Genomic DNA, 17,990 nt, shown 5'->3' with positions numbered 1-17,990 from the left:
AACTCCCTCGCAACAATACAACGTCGTCATTCATCACACCCAGTCCCTACTGAGCGTCGGATCGGGGGGCTCGACCGGACTGGTAGACTCGGCCTTCAGGGACTGCGAATATGGCTCCATGATAAGATGGCCACCGTCTTCGATTCTACCAAACGATCCATTGGAGTTGGGTCCCGGTCCGGACGTGCTGCCTTTACTACTGCCTTGGACGGTATTCTGCGAGCTGTCCGGCTTCCTTCGTCCATACAGGCGCCGCCCCAGTTCGAGGGTATTGGGGAGACACACGGACATGAGGGAAATGGGGGCTTCGCACTGCACCCATTCGATGTACTCGATCGTGCTCCAGGTGAGATCCTCCTCCAGGGAGGATCCCGCCTTGGCCAGGGTGATCAGACGGCCAACGGATACCACGATGACGCTGACACCGTTTGTTAGCGAAGATTGAAGTTTCGAAGTGAAAGGGAGAGGAGGTGCATACCAATATCCGCAAATGAAGACGCCAAACAGCAGGACACGCCGGATATTGGACACGTGCAGGCCCCAGAGCATAGGCAGCGGTATCACCAGGATGATAAGGTCCAAAACCATACTGGGCGTTGCGGTCCCCAGGAACCATTTCCATTGCGATATGCAATGCGCGCCGGGCACTGGTTCCCACGACGCTCGGACGGGGTTGCACTGGAACATGGTTGACAGCCAGGAACCGAGTAGCCAGGCGGCACACAGGCTGCCCACGATCCAGAGGGCGAAGTAAAACCACTCCGCCGTGCGCTGGAAGATGCGATAGTAGAAAAACAGCACCGAAAACTTGGGGAAGGTAATGCCGGCGTCGTAGAGAAAGGCGGCCGCGAAGATGATCTTGGGACCTTGTTGCTGATTGTATACCGGCAAGACGGCCGAATGGCGACCCAGACCGAGGGAGATCCACCAGTATATGAGCCCAGATTCGGAGATGATGAGGGGCTGGTGAAGACAAGACAAACACATTAGCTAGAATTTCCATTTTCAATCCGTCTCTTCATTGCGCTGTTTTTCGGTTTCCTACTCACCAGCGTCAGGATGGCAAACAGATCATCATATCCAAATTTGTGCGTGGGCGAGATATAGATGGACCATGACCGCAGGCAAACCGATATGGTCGCCACGGCCAACATGACCGTACAGAGAGCGATCAAGTTGGGCTGAAGACTGGCATCCGGGTCGATGGAGGACATGATTGTCAGACCGTGTCAATAGAAATCCCTTGACGGGCTTGACAACCACCGCAACAGAGGAAGGAGAAAAGTTGGAGAGAATAATATAATAGAACATTCGTCCTAGGAAAAACCGATAACCGATTTGGGGGCGGGGGTTTGGCATGTTTGGCATGACAGCATGTCGATCCCGCAGCTGGTGGTGGCCGTTGTGTTTGACAGACTCACATGATTGATGGAGAAAGCAATTATTAGGGTACCTAGTAAGTAGCCCACTTGGAGGGTTTATGCAAGTGCATTAATTAATGTTAGGTGCGCAACCGATGTCACTGTGTCTCTACTACTGCAGAGCATGCAGTAGTCGCTGTTCCCTCAACGGGTAACTAATATCACCCTATGCCATGGAGCCAACACTGACAGAGAACAATCATTCGTCAGCCAGCGTCATGATCTGCAGAGCACGGTCTTGTTCTCAGTTCTCCTGCCTATATTTTATATTAAGAGACCTTTTCTTTTATAGGATGCATAATCATGCATTTCCGTAGTAGGTACCTAGAAATGGGAGATTCCATTGAGTCAGGACCCTCTACTTCGGCAGGATAAAGCTTGGTTATCAGCCTTGTTCCATATTAGAGCATATTAGAGCATTGATCCAACTAGATAACGTGCAAAAGAAGGCATGGGATAGGTTTCTTTTTTAAAGATAGTCAGATGTTGGTTGTGCAAGACGCGTTTTCACGGCCCTCCCACAAGGATAATGTACCTGAGGGAACGTCTCCTCCGGCCTTTTTGCCCTCGATTAGTTGCATATTTTCAATTAGTTCGTACAGGATTACCTCAGACTCGGACTCTTGGCTTCGTAGGAGCTGAGTGTCTTTTGTCAGTCATGGCCGGCTGAGAAGTGCTTAAAAAGCCTTGACTGCCTGCAGTCCTTTAGAACTTCACTATCGTGACCAGATATTTAGCTTTTTGTGCATTCAGTTAAAGGTAATAATGGCCAGCAGCATGCAACGCGAGCCGATCGCCATCATCGGCATAGGTATGTAGAATGCCCGTTACAAGACTCCTCGTCACTAACATGATACAGGATGCCGTCTTCCAGGTGAGGCATCCTCACCCTCCAGGCTGTGGGATCTGCTGGTCCAGAACAGGTCGGGTCACGGCCAGGTCCCGCCAGAGAGATACAATGCGGAGGCCTACTATCATCCTGACGCCGAACGGCCCGGCAGCATCAATTCCACCGGAGGGTACTTCATCCAGGAAGATGTCCATGCCTTTGACAATGCATTCTTTGGCATCAACAACCTCGAGGCCACGTATATGGATGCCCAGCAGCGAAAGCTGCTCGAGGTCGTCTACGAGTCCTTTGAAAGCGCGGGCGTCCCGCTTCAACGGATCCAAGGCTCCAAAACCGGCGTCTACGTCGGCAACTTCACCAACGACTACATGATCATGCAGTACAAAGATCCGGAATATTTCTCTCGATACAGTGCGACTGGGGCCGGCCCCACCGTGCTCTCAAACCGAATTACGCATTGTTTCGACCTGCACGGTCCTTCGGTCGTCCTTGATACCGCCTGCTCGTCATCCCTCTACGCGCTGCATTCGGCATGTCTCGCCCTCGATGCGTACGATTGCGATGCGGCGGTCGTGGCCAGTGCAAACCTGATCCAGTCCCCCGAGCAGCAGCTCATTGCCGTCAAAGCGGGCATCCTGTCTCCTGATTCAACGTGTCATACGTTTGACGAGGCCGCCAATGGCTATGGAAGGGCAGAGGGCGTCTCTGCCCTGTACTTAAAGCGACTCAGTGACGCAATCCGGGACAAAGATCCTATCCGGTCTGTGATTAGAGGAACAGCGGTCAATGGGTAGGTTTCGTGGTCTTCTAGCTACTGAGGTAAACACTCATCTTTTCTCGTCGTTAGAAACGGAAAGACACCTGGCATCGTCCAGCCGAGCGTTGATGGCCAAGAAGCCGTAATTCAAGCGGCGTACCGACGGGCTGGATTGCCTACAGATGAAACAGATTACATAGAGGTAAGGATCATGTCCGATCGATGCAAGATATCCAACTGACAGATGATTTCAGGCCCATGGAACGGGCACAAAAGTGGGAGATCCAATCGAAGTCGAAGCGATCTCGCGTGTCTTCCGTCATAAAACCGGGAGACCCACGCTTGTTGGTGGTATCAAACCGAATCTCGGTCATAGCGAAGGCGCAAGTGGCCTCTCCAGCATCATCAAAGTGACTCTTGCCCTCGAAAAGGGCGTCATTCCGGCTACTGTGGGCGTCAAAAACATCAACCCGAGCATCAAAACCAAGGAGTGGAATGTTGAAATTGCCACAACCAACCAGCCATGGCCTGCATCAGCCGTGCCGCGAGCGAGCGTCAACTCCTTTGGCTTCGGAGGTGCCAACAGCCATGCTATTCTTGAAGCTGCAACCGCGCATATCTCATATGATTCTGGCCGTGTCTTGAACGGTAATTGTTATATCAATGTAAATGGGAATGGCAACGTGGACAGTCATGCTTCATCTACGAACGGTGCTGGCAAAGAGACGAACAAACTCCACTTGATCACTCTATCGGCAGGATCAGAAAACTCCCTTACTCAGATGGCAAAGAGCCTTGCTGCGTATACCAACCACCATCATGTTGACGTGCGGGATCTCGCCTTCACGCTGAGCTGTCGTCGTTCCAAGCTCTCCACTCGTGGCTTCCTTCTGGCATCGCAATCAACCCTGCACAGCGATCTAGATCCGAGCAAGATGAATGTGAATGTCCGTGGGACTGGGTTTTCCGCAACCCTCCCTTTCACATTCGTCTATACCGGTCAAGGAGCTCAGTGGCCCGGCATGGGTATCGAGCTTCTCAAACAGAACACGGTCTTTCGAAACTCAATCAGATACCTTGACTCCTGTTTGCAGGCCCTCGATGCGGAACTATCGCCGTCTTGGACTATTGAGGCCACCCTCCTGGCTTCCGCAGAAGAAAGTAATATCAACCTGGCAGAGAAGTCCCAGCCCATCTGCACTGCGGTGCAAATTGCACTCACAGACCTGCTCCGTGACTGGGGTATTCTTCCGGAGACCGTTGTCGGGCACTCTTCCGGAGAAATGGCGGCAGCGTATGCAGCTGGTCTTCTGACTGCTCGTCAGGCGATCCTTGCAGCCTTCTGTCGTGGCAAGGCCGTTTCGAATAGTACAACTAACAAGGGAGCGATGATGGCCGTGGGTCTGGGCGGAAGCAGGGCACAGGAAATCGTCACCGAGTTGGAGTTGCAAGAATCCATCACTGTCGCCTGTCTCAACTCTCCCGAAAGCACCACCCTCAGCGGTGATGATGTCGCCATCGAGAAAGTGCTGAAGGTCCTTCAAGAGCGAAACTTCTTCGCGAGAAAGTTAAGGACCGGCGGCAAGGCTTATCATTCGCATCACATGAAGCTGTTGGGCTCCAAATACCAAGAATTGTTGGAGCGAGTGTGGGAGGTTCCGAATGGCAGCACGAATAGCGACGCGAAGAATTATGTGAATGGCAAAGTTCCGTCTGTGAGAATGATTTCGACTGTCACCGGTCACGAAGCTACGCCCGACCAAGTGGCTTCACCGGAATACTGGCGACTGAATCTCGAATCCCCGGTTCGATTCGAAGAGGCCGTAAAGATAGCCTTGGAGAGCGGAAAATGTCACTTCCTTGAAGTCGGTCCTCATTCATCTCTTGAACTCCCCATCAAGCAAACAGCCTCAGCATTGAACAAGGCGCAAGATCATTACCTTTACAGTTCCGCTCTTGTCCGGGGCAAAGACGCTGGTATGACGGTGCTCAATCTGGTGGGCTCGTTGTTTTTGCACGGACACGACGAAATAAAATACGAAAATATACTAGTCATCGATGAATCCGAACCCAAGGTCCTTCTTGATCTACCTCCTTATCCTTGGGACTACAGCGCATCCACTCTCTGGACTGAGCCTCGCTCCGTGACTGAGTTCCGCAACCGCAAATATCCACGCCATGACCTCCTTGGTTCCCAGCTTCCAGGGGGAAACAAGTCAACCACGACGTGGCGCAATGTCCTCGACATCAACGAAGTATCGTGGCTGAAGGACCATTGCCTTGGGCCCTCGATCGTGTTCCCTGCCGCTGCATACGTCGCAATGGCAGTGGAGGCAATGTGTCAGGTTGCTGGATTGCAGCTCCACGAATGCCCGGGCGTAGAGCTTCGCAATGTCAACTTCGTCAAGGCTCTTGACATGCACCCGGAACGGCAGCCCAAGGTCGAGATTTTCACTGAGATGCGCCAAGCACCACTGTCCAGCACAACGAATTCGGATCGCTGGTGGCATTTCAGCGTTGTCTCGATCTCTGGCGATGACTCTCATCCGACAACGCACGTGAACGGTCTTGTCAGCCTGCCCAAGAACTCGCTATCCATGACCCAGCAGCTTCGACTGAATAAGGACACGATGGAGCAACAGGCAACCCGCGTCTGGTATGAGAAATTTAGCAAGGAAGGCCTGAATTGGGGTCCGCAGTTCGCGGTCATGGAGGAGATATTCTGTGATCGAGCAAGACAGGCCCAACAAGCATCAGCAACGACTCACCTTCTCCGCGGAGATACCATTTGCTCTTCTGAAGGGCGATCGCGATCGCAGTACATTGCGCATCCGATCAGTATTGATGCCATGCTCCAGACTGCCTTCGTTGCCACCACTGGAGGGTGGGTGAGAGAGCTTCGGGCTACAGTCCCCGTCACCATGGACTGGGTTCATGTCTCCGCCCCTGCTCTGCTTGATATGGACACGATGAAACCGTGGTCCATCGATACGGTGTCCGAGAGGGTCGGTTTCGGCACTGTGAAGATTGATGCCGAACTGTACAACGCATCCGGGCAGGTCTTGATCCGCATGAGCAGCGTTCGATGCATCGCCTACCAGGGCAACGTTCAGACCGATCCGCCTGAACAGCGGAATCCCTTGGTGAGAGTTGCTTGGAAACCGGATATCACCACTCTTACGACCGGAGTCAGTTGCGGCCTCTCCAAATACCTGGACTGGTTCACGGAAGACTGCAGAGCCCGCGGTGTGGAGGCTGACGAGGGTTCCATGCGCGTCGCCGGTGCCTTGGATTTAGCAGCTCACAAGCAACCAAATGCGCACATCCTCGAGCTAAGTGGGCAGACAGGGACCACTGAACTGATGCTTAGTCTGTTACGCGCCAATTCGCCGTTGAGACGCTTCAGCTCTTACGTTCGAGGCGGCTTTTCGGAAAGTGGCGAGTTACTTGGCTCAGAAGTAATTCTTGCAGGAAGTGCAAGTGAGAAGAATGGTACCCAACATGCGGCCATACCGCAGGACAAAAAGTTTGATATCATCCTTGTCTGTTCGGTAAGTTCCTCTTGAAAAAGGCGGGGGGGGGAAGCCCCGTTGGTCGGCATACTAGGTAGTAACCATTATAGCAGGAGCATGAGATGTCGACATCGTACTTCGCAGGCTGGTTAGCACCGGGCGCGATAGTCATTACAACTGGCGATGCCAGTCATATCACCTCTTCGAAGATCCATTACGAGAAGGTCATTCAAGAGAGTGGTCGAAGTCCTATATCGGTAACCCTAGCGATGACTTCGAGACCATCTCCAGCCAAGGACAAAGCTAGAAAGCCTGATGTAGTTTTTGTTAGTCATGTACCCATCTCAAAGCTCTCTCTCGTTTGCTAACGTTGCTACGTTATTGAAGGTCACCCGTGAAGGTACAATATCAGGCTTGGAAGCCAAGATCAAGGACACACTGGAAGGCTACTTCGGTTCGGCCATTCCAGTCGTGGGCTTGTCACAAGTGAGCTCAGCGACAGTTCCAGATCGATCGATCGTCGTATCGACTCTGGAAGTACAACAGCCCCTCCTGAGCGTGATCAGCGAGCAGGAGATGGACCTTGTCAAGATTATCACCGACAGGGTAGCCAAGATTCTTTGGATCTCAAACGGGAACATCTTGACCGGAAGTCGTCCCGATTTTGCGCTCGTGCTCGGCCTTTCACGCGCGTTGATGCTTGAACAACCTTCTCTTCAGTTTGCGGTCCTTGGCTTAGACAACATCTCTTCCGGCTTTGACACGGCTGCTCAAAACGTCCTCAGTGTCATGCACCAGCTGATCCACGATGGAAACCCAGACTTTGAATTCGCCCAGAAGGAAGGGCTCGTCCATATTCTTCGGTGGGAGCCGGAAGAGTCGCTCAATGCGCAGTTCAGACTGAAACAGGATGACGAGACCGTTGATGTAGCGCTCGAACACGCTGGACGCTGCGAGTTGAGCATCAAGAACCCCGGACAAATGGACACGATCCGTTTCGTCAGGAAAGAATATCAGCAGAATGCATTGGCTTCGGATCAGGTCGAGATCCAAGTTAAGAGTGTGGGCATGAACGCGAAGGTGAGACTTGACGTTCCATTGTTTTTTTTTAATGCTTACGCCAGACAGGATCTGTACGTTCTCAGCGCCAAGGTCGACACCAAGGATGTCTCTTGCTCCTGTGAATGCGCCGGTATCGTCACCGCGGTTGGAGCCGAAGTGACCAATTTCAAACCTGGGGACCGCGTCGTTGCCATGGCGCCAGGCCATTTTGCGACTGTTGAGCGTTTCCCGCAATGGGCTGTTTGCAAACTGCAGGACGACGAAGAATTCACGGTAAGTTGATGAATCGTGATAAGAGTTATATACTTCCAATTCAGGTGAACATCTTGCTGATATGTAGGTTTGCAGACGGCGTCGACAATTCCTATTGTCTTTTCGACAGTACTATACGGGCTGAAGTACAGAGCTAACTTGCAAGCCGGGGAGGTGCGTTATGATTAATTACCTAAATGAGGCAATCACCAGATCCGACGAGAAGCTAATACGGCTTTAGTCCATTTTGATTCACTCTGCAGCTGGCGGTGTCGGCATTGCAGCAATTCAGCTTGCAAAACATCTGGGTGCGAAGGTAATAATACAACCAGTTCAGCAACAATTGCTTTGGAAAGAGTTTGAATTGGCTGATGACATGACAGATCTTTGCCACCGTGGGCAATGAATCGAAGAAATCATTTCTGGTCGACACATTCAGCCTTGATCCAGCACACATTTTCAGCTCTCGCGATTCATCCTTCCTCCCAGCCATTCTCTCCGCGACGGCGGGCCAGGGCGTCGACGTGGTTCTGAACTCTCTCACTGGCGAACTGCTCCGAAGCAGCTTCGAGGCCTGTGCGGATTTTGGCCGTTTCGTCGAGATCGGGAAACGCGACATTCTTGACCATGGCAGCCTGGACATGGCCCCCTTCGGGCACAACGTCTCCTTCATCGCCTTCGACCTGAGCAATTTGTACCTCTCCCCAAAGCAGGCTCATCACCAGCTGTGGCAGAAGCTTCTTGCCGAAAGCATGGATCTCATTCGATCGGGGATTGCACGACCCTGCGCGCCGATCGAAGTCTTTGATGCGTCAGAGATCACCCGCGCATTCAGACATTTCTCACTCGGGACTCGCATGGGCAAAGTCGCTGTGTCGTTTGAAGATGGCCAAAGCCGAGTCAAGGTGATACCGAGCAAACATGAGACCGTCCTCAGTCCCCACAAATCCTACCTCATGATCGGCTGCCTGGGCGGCTTAGGTCGGAGCCTGTCGAAATGGATGCTGTCTCGCGGTGCCCGCCATTTCGTCTTTCTCGGTCGGTCCGCGTTAGATAAACCCATGGCGAGAGATCTTGTCAACGACTTACGGAAGCAGGGTGCGGACATCCAAGTAGTCCGCGGGGATGTTGGGAAATACGAAGACGTGGAGAGGGCCATTCAAGCAGCTACGTGCCCCATTGGGGGCGTGGTCCAGGCGGCAATGGGGTTGAGTGAAGCGCTATGGAGTGAGATGTCGCACAAAAGCTGGCATACCGGCATCGGCCCAAAGGTGCAGGGCACCTGGAACCTTCATAACGCGTTACGTGAGGGTGGAAGAGACGCCCAGCTGGACTTCTTCGTCATGACCTCGTCCATCTCCGGCACGGTCGGGACGGCTACGGAGAGCAATTACTGCTCCGCCAACGCATTCCTCGACGCGTTCGCACGCTATCGAAACAGTCTCGGCCTGCCTGCTGTGTCGGTGGGTTATGGCATGATCTCCGAAGTTGGGTACCTTCACGAACACCCGGATATTGAAGCGCTCATGAAGCGCAAGGGGATCCATGCCATCAACGAGGACGAGTTGCTCCAGATAATGGACCTCGCCCTTACGAACCAGCACCCCAGCACCTGGAAATCTCACTACGACCACCTCGTCAGCAGTCACCTGCTCACGGGCGTCGAATTCATCGGCCTCAAGGAACAGCGCAATCGTGGGTTCGAGGGCGACAATCACGTCCTGGCTGATCCCCGTGCATCCCTCTTTGCAGCCGCATTTGCGAGAAGTACCAATAAGGAGGATTATAGCGTCAGCGCTACTGGTCTACCCGAGGAAGTAGTCAAGGCTCTCCGCGAGCAGGGCAGCGGTGGTGCATCATCCTCCGTCCTAGATGCTGTCCGCGACATCGTGGCCAGGAAAATCTCGAATCTGATCCTGTTACCTGCGGGGAAGCTCCGGCCCGATCAGAAACTGGGGGACTTCGGGCTGGACTCGATGCTGGCAGCGGAGTTCCGGACGTTCGTTTTCCATGCGCTCGAGGTCGACGTGCCGTTTGTCATACTCCTGAACAAGAGCACGACCGTGAACAGTTTGGCACAGCTTATTACGGAGGGATTGGAGGGGAAATGTTAGTCATTCTCTCTCTCTCTGTCTGTCTGTCTGTCTGTCTGTCTGTCTGTCTGTGATTTCTGCTCTTTAATCATGTGGTATAGAGGAAGACCAGAAACACCACTTCTTGGTCAGAGTCACAGTATCTAATGTCCCTAGAATTTGGAAGAAGTTAGATATAATAGACCATAATTAACTGATGGAAGCCCCCCCCCCCCACACACACACACAGCTCCCTTTTGCTATCCTTTCTGTCCGGATAAAACCTATATATAGCTACAGTATGTAACTGTACCTATACTATACCACCCATCTTAATTAATTGCCTAAGGTACTGTGCTAACCCTAAACCCAAAAACCTGTAATGGCTGATCCTTTACTTAGAATATATAATAACTTATTATCTACCTAGTAAAGTAACCACATAAGAGAAATAATATTCTAAGGTTAGTAATGTATGTAATGTACAGACTCATTAGATGTATTAGAGACTAAGCAGAATTCTAAGTCAATATATAAAATAACTCTTAGGAATTAATACTACCCACCTACCTAGCTGAGAAAATAAATCTTACTAATTAATTATTAATTAATTACGGAAGTAAACCTCATTAATCTAAACGTTGCTAAATAGATTAGAGTACAGAGCTCAAATAGCTATACTATATAAAAAAGAGGTTGAAGTAAGGTAAGGATACCTATCTAAAGAGGCTAAGTAGACACGAGCTTAGTCACAAACAGAACAAACAGATGATGCAGATGATGCATTTTTTTTCCGAAAATATACCAGACATCAGTATTAGGCCTAGTTAGCTTGGCTTGGGAATTTAAGTTCCTAGCTAGACAGTAATAGACATGCCTACCTAAGTACTGTACGGAGCACATAAATGTACGTGAATGTATGTACCTCGGTAGGCGATAGTTCCAGCAGCTTCCTACCTAGGTAAGTTTGGTTCACTTGCGGAGAAGAGGACGCTTATTTGCGGGGAAACCCCACCACATCTCCAAGCAGGAGCTGACAGCACCCGCGAAGCTGCGATTCCTGACCAACAAACATATCGGCGACGAATCAATCAATTGGTGGACACTTTTGTGTCGCTATTTCTTGTATCCAATTCGCGGTATTACTCCTCTGCTCCGGTCTGCGATCCCTTCTTGAACCTTGCAAACTACATACCCTGCTGAGGGGACACGTGGGTTCTGAATCGACTTCAGATATCCCTACGAGGGGATGAATTGGACCTAGTATTGGGCCTTCATAGGTGGTCAATAAGAAGCAAGGAAAAAATGCGGATTCATCGTCTCGTCCGGCCAGCAAGGACTGCAGGGTCACGAATACTGCAGCGCGTCGGGTTCATAGTACCTGCACAAAGACAGCTAAACGTCCCATCACTCCAGTATCGTGGTCTGTTGACGAAAAGTTATGCCCGTGGCCCAACAGAGGTAGGAAGCTCACTTACTACCATGCTGGACATTCATCACACCTGAGGGGAACGAGTCTAGACGGGCGATGACTAACAGGCATGCCGCTCTGGTAGCCTCCTCTAATCGAGCAGACTGTTGGAGAGCATTTCGCGACCATTGTCCGTCGATACGGAGATCGAACAGCGTTGGTCTCACCTCTCGACTTTGTGCCTGATGGCTTGGCATCACCTGTTATTCTGACGTACTAACGGTCTCCTTGAAGAGTAATCGCGAGACATCAAAATGAGCGATTGACGTATGACGCGCTTGACCGCAAGAGCAATGCGTTGGCAAGAGGACTGTTGTCCATTGGTGTTCGCAAAGGCGATCGAATAGCAGTGATGTTAGGCAATTCCATCGAATATGCAATTGTGCGGTGCCGATCTACAGCAAGGAAATACTAGACCATTCTCCGTCAAGCGCTGACATGCAATAGGCAACCTATGCCCTTTTCAAACTGGGTGCAATTCTGGTATGTAATGCAAAAAAAAAATAGATCTATGGAGGGAAAAACAAGCGAGACTTACGACCGTCAGGTACCGCTCAACCCATCTTTCAACGCTAATCAGGTCGTCGCTGCATTAAGCCATCTTGAGGCAAGCCATTTAATTATCAGCACCGAAGCAAATCTACCGCGGCGCGAACCCCGGAACAACATGCCCCTTTTGAAGCACCTCGTCGCCGACCTGGAGGCGGCCAAGATCGAATCGCAACTGATACCCTCGCTGAAACGGATTGTGATCGTGGATAATTCCTCTGGCAGGGTCGACACGTCCTCGTACAGATCGTTAACTCCATACTCCTCGATTATGTCTGAGCTGGCATCGGACAGTCGACCGTTACCGCCTCAAGGTCTCTCGCGCTACGACATTGTCAACATCCAGTTCACGTCGGGAACAACATCCATGCCGAAAGCAGCCTGTCTGAGCCATCGGTCGATCTTGAATAACGGGGCTCAGATCGGTGATCGGATGCTCCTCACCCCTGAAGACATCGTGTGTTGTCCCCCGCCGCTTTTCCACTGTTTCGGCTGCATATTAGGGTACATGGCGACGGCGACGCACGGTTCTGCCATCGTCTTTCCCTCAGAGTCTTTCAACGCGCTAGCGACGTTGAAAGCAGTGCAGGAGGAAAAATGCACCGCGCTGTACGGCGTCCCAACGATGTTCATCGAAGAACTGGGGTTGCTGGAGAGCGGCGAGGTGCCTTATGAAGGGTTTCAATATCTGCGAACCGGTATCGCCGCCGGCAGCAGTGTCCCCGCCGAGCTGATGAGGAAGCTGCACAAGACGCTGAACCTGACGGAATTGACCATCTGCTACGGCATGACGGAGACAAGCCCCGTGTCGGCCATGACGACGACCGACGACCCGATCGAGAAGAGAATCCACACTGTCGGGAGACTTATGCCCCACGTCGAAGCCAAGATTGTCAATCCACATGACAGGAGCCAGATCCTTCCGGTTAACACCAAGGGCGAACTGGCAGTCAGTGGGTACCTGCTGATGAAGGAGTACTGGGGCGCACCGGAGAAGACGGCAGAAGCCATGATCGCGGACGAAGAGGGGAAGATCTGGATGCATGTGAGTTGTTTCCATACTCATATTCACGTTCCGTTTCAACAAGTGTTCTTCAACTATTCCATATAGACATAACTAAATATCGTTTTTTTTTTTCGTTTCATTTCTATTCAACAGACAGGCGACGAAGCCACCATGTCCCCAGAGGGCTACATCACCATCACAGGCCGAATCAAAGACCTAATCATCCGCGGCGGCGAGAACATCCACCCGCTAGAGATCGAGAACTGCCTCCTCGCCCACCCGGCCGTGTCGGAGGTCTCCGTCGTCGGGGTCCCAGACGAAAAGTACGGCGAAGTCGTTGGCGCATTTGTTGTTCGGGCTCGAAAGAGCGGTAGCAGTAGCAGCAGCAGTACTGGACAGCAGCAACAGCAGGAGGATGATGACGATCCCAGCAAAGAAATAGAAGAGTTGAGGGAGTGGGTGCGTGGGAAATTGAGCAATCACCTCGGTGAGTTTCTCCCAGGACATAAGCTACACGCCTGGAAAAAAAAAACAAGAAACTAGGTGACTCTAACTGATGCTTCTTCCCAGTCCCGAAATACATCTTCTTCCTCCCAAGCTCAGACGCCTTCCCCAAGACAGCGAGCGGGAAAATCCAGAAATTCAAGCTCCGAGAGACTGCGATTCAGCTGCTGAAGGAAAAGGAGAAGAAGGAATCATCCTCATAAGAGGGTCGCTAATGCATGCAGCTCAACAACGTATTGGGATCAAAAGCATGTCTCCCAGAACACACTATCACGTTCGCAACGTTCTCTTTGGTTGAAGGGTTCTGTTCTTGGAACTTGCCTTGATGATATTGGGAAAGATCTACAGACTACATATCCCTCTTTCTCTCTCTCTCTCTCTCTCTCTATATATATATTCAGATTTAGAACTTGGGAATAGAATGGAACTCTTTAACGCTCTATCACAGAGGAAAACAAGGAAGACGTGACACGTCTATATTCTATAGTCAAATCAAGCAGCCACACGCACGGGACACCACAATTACAAGATCTATATATGGTCAAGCCTGCAATTTGGCGGTTTTCTACAAACAGAACAATGTTCATAGAAAGGACTCAAGGCGAGTCAATATCTGTTCCCCAAAAGAAGGTTTGGAGAAGTTCTATGCCATGCGTCTCTTTTCCGGCGGTAAATGGTTATGCACCTTGTGCACCTTCATCTGCCCAGCAAGCCTGCCACTTCCTTTGCCGGCTGCATCGATCGAATTGACCGGTTTGTTCATGTCCTTCGGGTCCGGACAACAGCATTCAATCCTGCTCACCCACCGGTCCCTAAGGACGTCATGGACGGTTATCCTCTTCTGGGGATCTGGGTGCAGCATTCGCAGAATAAGCCGCCTGAGAGCCGCCTTTGGAAGAGCTGAGAAGATTCGACCGCACGAAGGGTACTCTGTTTCAGTAATGATTCCATCCGGCTTTTTCAGCAGGAAATCGTCCCAACCAGCGATGAATTTCGCGTAGTTGACATCTGATAGTCTCGCAGCCTGCCAAGGCGTCCCGCGAAAGAAAAGAGCCAGACAAACGATGGCGCAAGACCAGACATCAAGAGGGCGGGGATCGTAGTCACCTATATACTTTTAATAAGCCAAATGCAGCAATTAACGTGCAACAGGGGAGAAGCATATTGTACCTGTCTTTGCCAGAACCTCCGGTGCAATATAGGGTAGGCTACCACAGATGCCCGGCGAGCATTTTCTAACCTCACCCATTGCCTTGCCACACTCTCCGCCGGCAGAGCGCAAACCGGGATGAATACCACTGAAGACTTCAGAAACGCCGAAGTCTGTGATCTTGAGATGTCCTTCGCTCGAAAGAAGCAGATTCTCCAGCTTAATGTCACGATGCGCGATCCCGTTCTCGTGCAAAAAGGCGACGCCTTGCAAAAGCTGCTTGAACAGACACAGGTTGTCTTCTTTCTGCAGATAACCTTTCTGAACCAACGAATACAGCTCTCCATATGAGCAGTACTCCATGACCTGATTCCAGCGGCCAGCATGTCTGCAGAGACGCACTGTTTTTACAATATTCGGATGATCGAGGCTGTTGGCTATGCAGAATTCAGATTTGACCTTCTGCTCGTAGTCCTTCTCTTTTTCGTGTCGGCCGCGTTTGCGGAATTCTTTGACCGCGTACTGGACGTCTTTGGAGCATCCTTTCCTGTACATTATCTTCACCGTGGCTGTAGCGCCCTTCCCGATTTCCTTTCCCCGTCGACCCGGGATTATACTCGCACTGACAAACTCCTCGCTGAGCTCGCACGACTCCACATGGAAATCATCAGGGAGACTTGCACTCATCCGAGAGGCCTTCAATCCGACCCCAGAGTTTGCAGGGAAAGAAAAGTCCGGTATTTCACGTTGCGTTTTCGCATGATCCAAACTAGGAGAGCGCAGGGTCCTGCAACAATGATCCCGTGGTCGCGGAGTAGCAGCGTACTTGATCCTCTCCTTCAGACTTCGCCCTGCAGTCGGCCTTCCTGGCTTCTGAGCCCCTCTTAAAAGTTCAGAGCTTCCAAATACTCCAGTAGCACCAGAATATAACGTGTCTGAGGGCGAAAATGAGGATCGGGGAGAGTTAGATGTTGAGGTAGGTTGGGAACCGCGAGCGGATGGATCTAGCCAAGCTCCCTCCAATCCACCATCGAGGCTGTTCGGAGAAGTTCCCAAGCTTGAAGCTCCTTGCGTATCCCCGTTTGGTCGCACATTGCGACGGAAAAGGGATTTGAAGGAGTGAGATGCCTTCCTTAATGGAGATGATTGACTGGATAGACTTGATGCGGTGGATGAAATTAGCTGTTCAGGGGAGGTTTTTTCAGGTGTCAATGGTGGAGTAACCACAGTATTGATGATTAACGGATTCGAACTCGCACGGTATAGTCCAGTAGGCTCGATCTTTTGTATGATAGTGCTGTGACGATTCTCCAAGATGGAGAGCGGAGATAATAAGCCGTCCGAAGTTGTGGCATTGTCACCGGGGTCCATATATCCCTGGTTAAGCGTGTTCGGCGGATTCATGGGACAAGAATCTGTAAGCACAGCTTCGGCGCCGACGTCGCTCGGTATCCTTGAGAGACACGATATGTTTAGGCCATGATTGTTAGGCCGCAACGGTTCAGTCTTGGACAAATACATAACAGGACCCTGTGACATTGCGATGTCGTTGGTGATTGTGAAGGCAAAGGTCTCGATCTGATTGTTTATGACTAAAGAGGCATAGGCGTGGAACTGAGAACCAGATTGAGAAAAGACACTCGCCGGAGTGGATAGCCAGGAAGAAACCACGGCATAAATATCCAACTATGGCGCTCACTTGATTTCGAGCGAGACTCGCTTCTAATCCACGAGATAGAACTGAATTCCCAAGCTGCGGGGAAGGCACGGCAAGGAAAAGGGAGATGCGGACAGAAGATGGCGGTTTCAACCACCAGCTAATGGCAGGACTGCTGCACTCAAAGACTTCGCATTTTGGTGGGAGACGAGTGATCGCGCAGAGTGGAAGAACTCGTCAGGAGCCAAACAGGTTCTTGCAAGGTAACTGCGAGCAAAATATGACGGAGGCTGGGGAGGCTGGATATGACCCGGAGGATAGTTCCCAGTCGTGTAGTGAAATAATGCCCCAAGATATGGATTTCACCAGCAGCTTGAATAATCCAAGACAATGTAACAGAGGTAAATCTCGAGCGACGAAGTCGAGGATGACTCTAAGGTCCAATTATGGAAGGTGGAGAGGAACTGATGCTCAAGGTTCTAGGATAGGAAATAGCAAGGGATGCCAGAGAGCGAGACTCGAGAGCTTCACTTGCCTACCTAGGCAGGTATGCTTGCTTTAAATCCTTCTCGCAACAACGCATCAGAGAAGCCAAGCCTTCTCTCCCGCCAAGAAGCGCAGCCAACTGGCAGGAGAACAAGAATGAATGAATGACAAGAAACTTGGCAGACATGGATTTGATTGTGATCTGAGCAGGGATGTTCCTGTGCCATTGCTGGTTTGACTTTTTCTCTCCCCACACACCCTCCAGGATTATATTGCATCATCCACGATAATTCAAAGCTTGTTTTCGTATTAGACGCGGCTAATTGAGTTAGCATCGCTGCCTAAATCCAGGCATCTGGCATTATTTAACACTGCTAGAGCAAATATGGCTGCGGAAGCCGGAGGGCATCCAGTCCAGGTTGAGAACGGTTTCCGGCAGGGTCTGCCAAGCAGCATTTGCGCCTCTTCGTAGATCATATCTGGGTCCTATGTATTCCGCTCGTTACACTAGAGGAACAACTTGGCAGACATTCCCAAAAATAAGATCCCAATAAATGGATGGATAGATGGGAACTACGGCTAAGCCACCGAGCTAACCCAGGGGCTTCAACTGGGCAGCATGCAGGCGCAAAAAGGAGAAGGCTGACCAAAGCCTCACAAGCCAAGCATTTCGCTGCGAGCATTCATTTCCTCCTAACTAATGGTACCTCGTACGGGGATGCCGAAGTCCCACGCCAAGAGCTGTTGAGTCCTCGGCTTGGCGTTTGCCAAGACCCGGCGGAACAACCGGGGATCATAGTGGCATGCCTGAGCAACAGGGGAAAACTAATCAGGGTAGTACGGAGTACTCCATGCATACGGAAGACTTGTTCAATGTGTGTAAACATATCATGGATATCGCGTTGGAAGATGATATTGATCGATATGATCAACTGAACTCTTCTTCCCGTACCTGCAAGTTGTAGCTATATACTTCGCGTGAAGATGACCTTGGCAAATTTGACCAGCACCAGGATTAAATTGCATCCAAAAAGCAGGAATCATTATACTAGCTCAACGAGCAAACTGCACGCCTGTCAATTATTAAACAAACCTGAGAAATTGACTTTGGAGGTAAGAACGGGAGTCGCGATAACAGAGAGGTCCTGCTTGTTGCAACCAATTCAAGCCATGAGAACTTCCAACGGCTCCCTCAGTCCCTTCAAGCTGTTCGCACATCGAACATGCGGGATCCTTTAAAC

The 17,990-nt window shown here is 51.1% G+C and overlaps 5 protein-coding genes across 5 annotated transcripts; 3 read left to right on the top strand and 2 right to left on the bottom strand.

The window, feature by feature from the left end:
* Positions 1 to 33: 33 nt before the first annotated feature.
* VTN77DRAFT_2873 (uncharacterized protein) lies at positions 34 to 987 on the bottom strand (the record flags this gene model as incomplete). Its single annotated transcript, XM_069418760.1, has 1 exon — positions 34 to 987. The coding sequence occupies one exon, from the start codon at positions 985 to 987 to the stop codon at positions 34 to 36; it is 954 nt and encodes a 317-aa protein (XP_069282354.1).
* Positions 988 to 2,198: 1,211 nt separating this feature from the next.
* VTN77DRAFT_2872 (uncharacterized protein) lies at positions 2,199 to 8,260 on the top strand (the record flags this gene model as incomplete). Its single annotated transcript, XM_069418759.1, has 9 exons — positions 2,199 to 2,232; positions 2,281 to 3,061; positions 3,119 to 3,230; positions 3,283 to 6,579; positions 6,654 to 6,866; positions 6,928 to 7,620; positions 7,669 to 7,875; positions 7,951 to 8,028; positions 8,096 to 8,260. The coding sequence occupies 9 exons, from the start codon at positions 2,199 to 2,201 to the stop codon at positions 8,258 to 8,260; spliced, it is 5,580 nt and encodes a 1,859-aa protein (XP_069282353.1).
* Positions 8,261 to 8,495: 235 nt separating this feature from the next.
* VTN77DRAFT_2871 (uncharacterized protein) lies at positions 8,496 to 9,968 on the top strand (the record flags this gene model as incomplete). The annotated part of the gene is made up of 1 exon (XM_069418758.1): positions 8,496 to 9,968. The coding sequence occupies one exon, from the start codon at positions 8,496 to 8,498 to the stop codon at positions 9,966 to 9,968; it is 1,473 nt and encodes a 490-aa protein (XP_069282352.1).
* Positions 9,969 to 11,231: 1,263 nt separating this feature from the next.
* On the top strand, positions 11,232 to 13,659 carry VTN77DRAFT_2870 (uncharacterized protein; the record flags this gene model as incomplete). The annotated part of the gene is made up of 7 exons (XM_069418757.1): positions 11,232 to 11,387; positions 11,483 to 11,553; positions 11,632 to 11,779; positions 11,845 to 11,880; positions 11,945 to 12,991; positions 13,106 to 13,439; positions 13,523 to 13,659. 7 exons carry the CDS (start codon positions 11,232 to 11,234, stop codon positions 13,657 to 13,659), a joined length of 1,929 nt encoding a protein of 642 aa, XP_069282351.1.
* Positions 13,660 to 14,099: 440 nt separating this feature from the next.
* Positions 14,100 to 16,145, bottom strand: VTN77DRAFT_2869 (uncharacterized protein; the record flags this gene model as incomplete). Its single annotated transcript, XM_069418755.1, has 2 exons — positions 14,100 to 14,563; positions 14,627 to 16,145. 2 exons carry the CDS (start codon positions 16,143 to 16,145, stop codon positions 14,100 to 14,102), a joined length of 1,983 nt encoding a protein of 660 aa, XP_069282350.1.
* Between the last annotated feature and the right edge of the window lie 1,845 nt (positions 16,146 to 17,990).

Source organism: Rasamsonia byssochlamydoides, assembly GCF_041956645.1.
Source record: "Rasamsonia byssochlamydoides strain NRRL 3658 unplaced genomic scaffold VTN77scaffold_2, whole genome shotgun sequence".
Classification (NCBI taxonomy): Eukaryota; Fungi; Ascomycota; class Eurotiomycetes; order Eurotiales; family Trichocomaceae; genus Rasamsonia; species Rasamsonia byssochlamydoides.
This window is presented reverse-complemented; position numbering and strand designations above follow the sequence as displayed.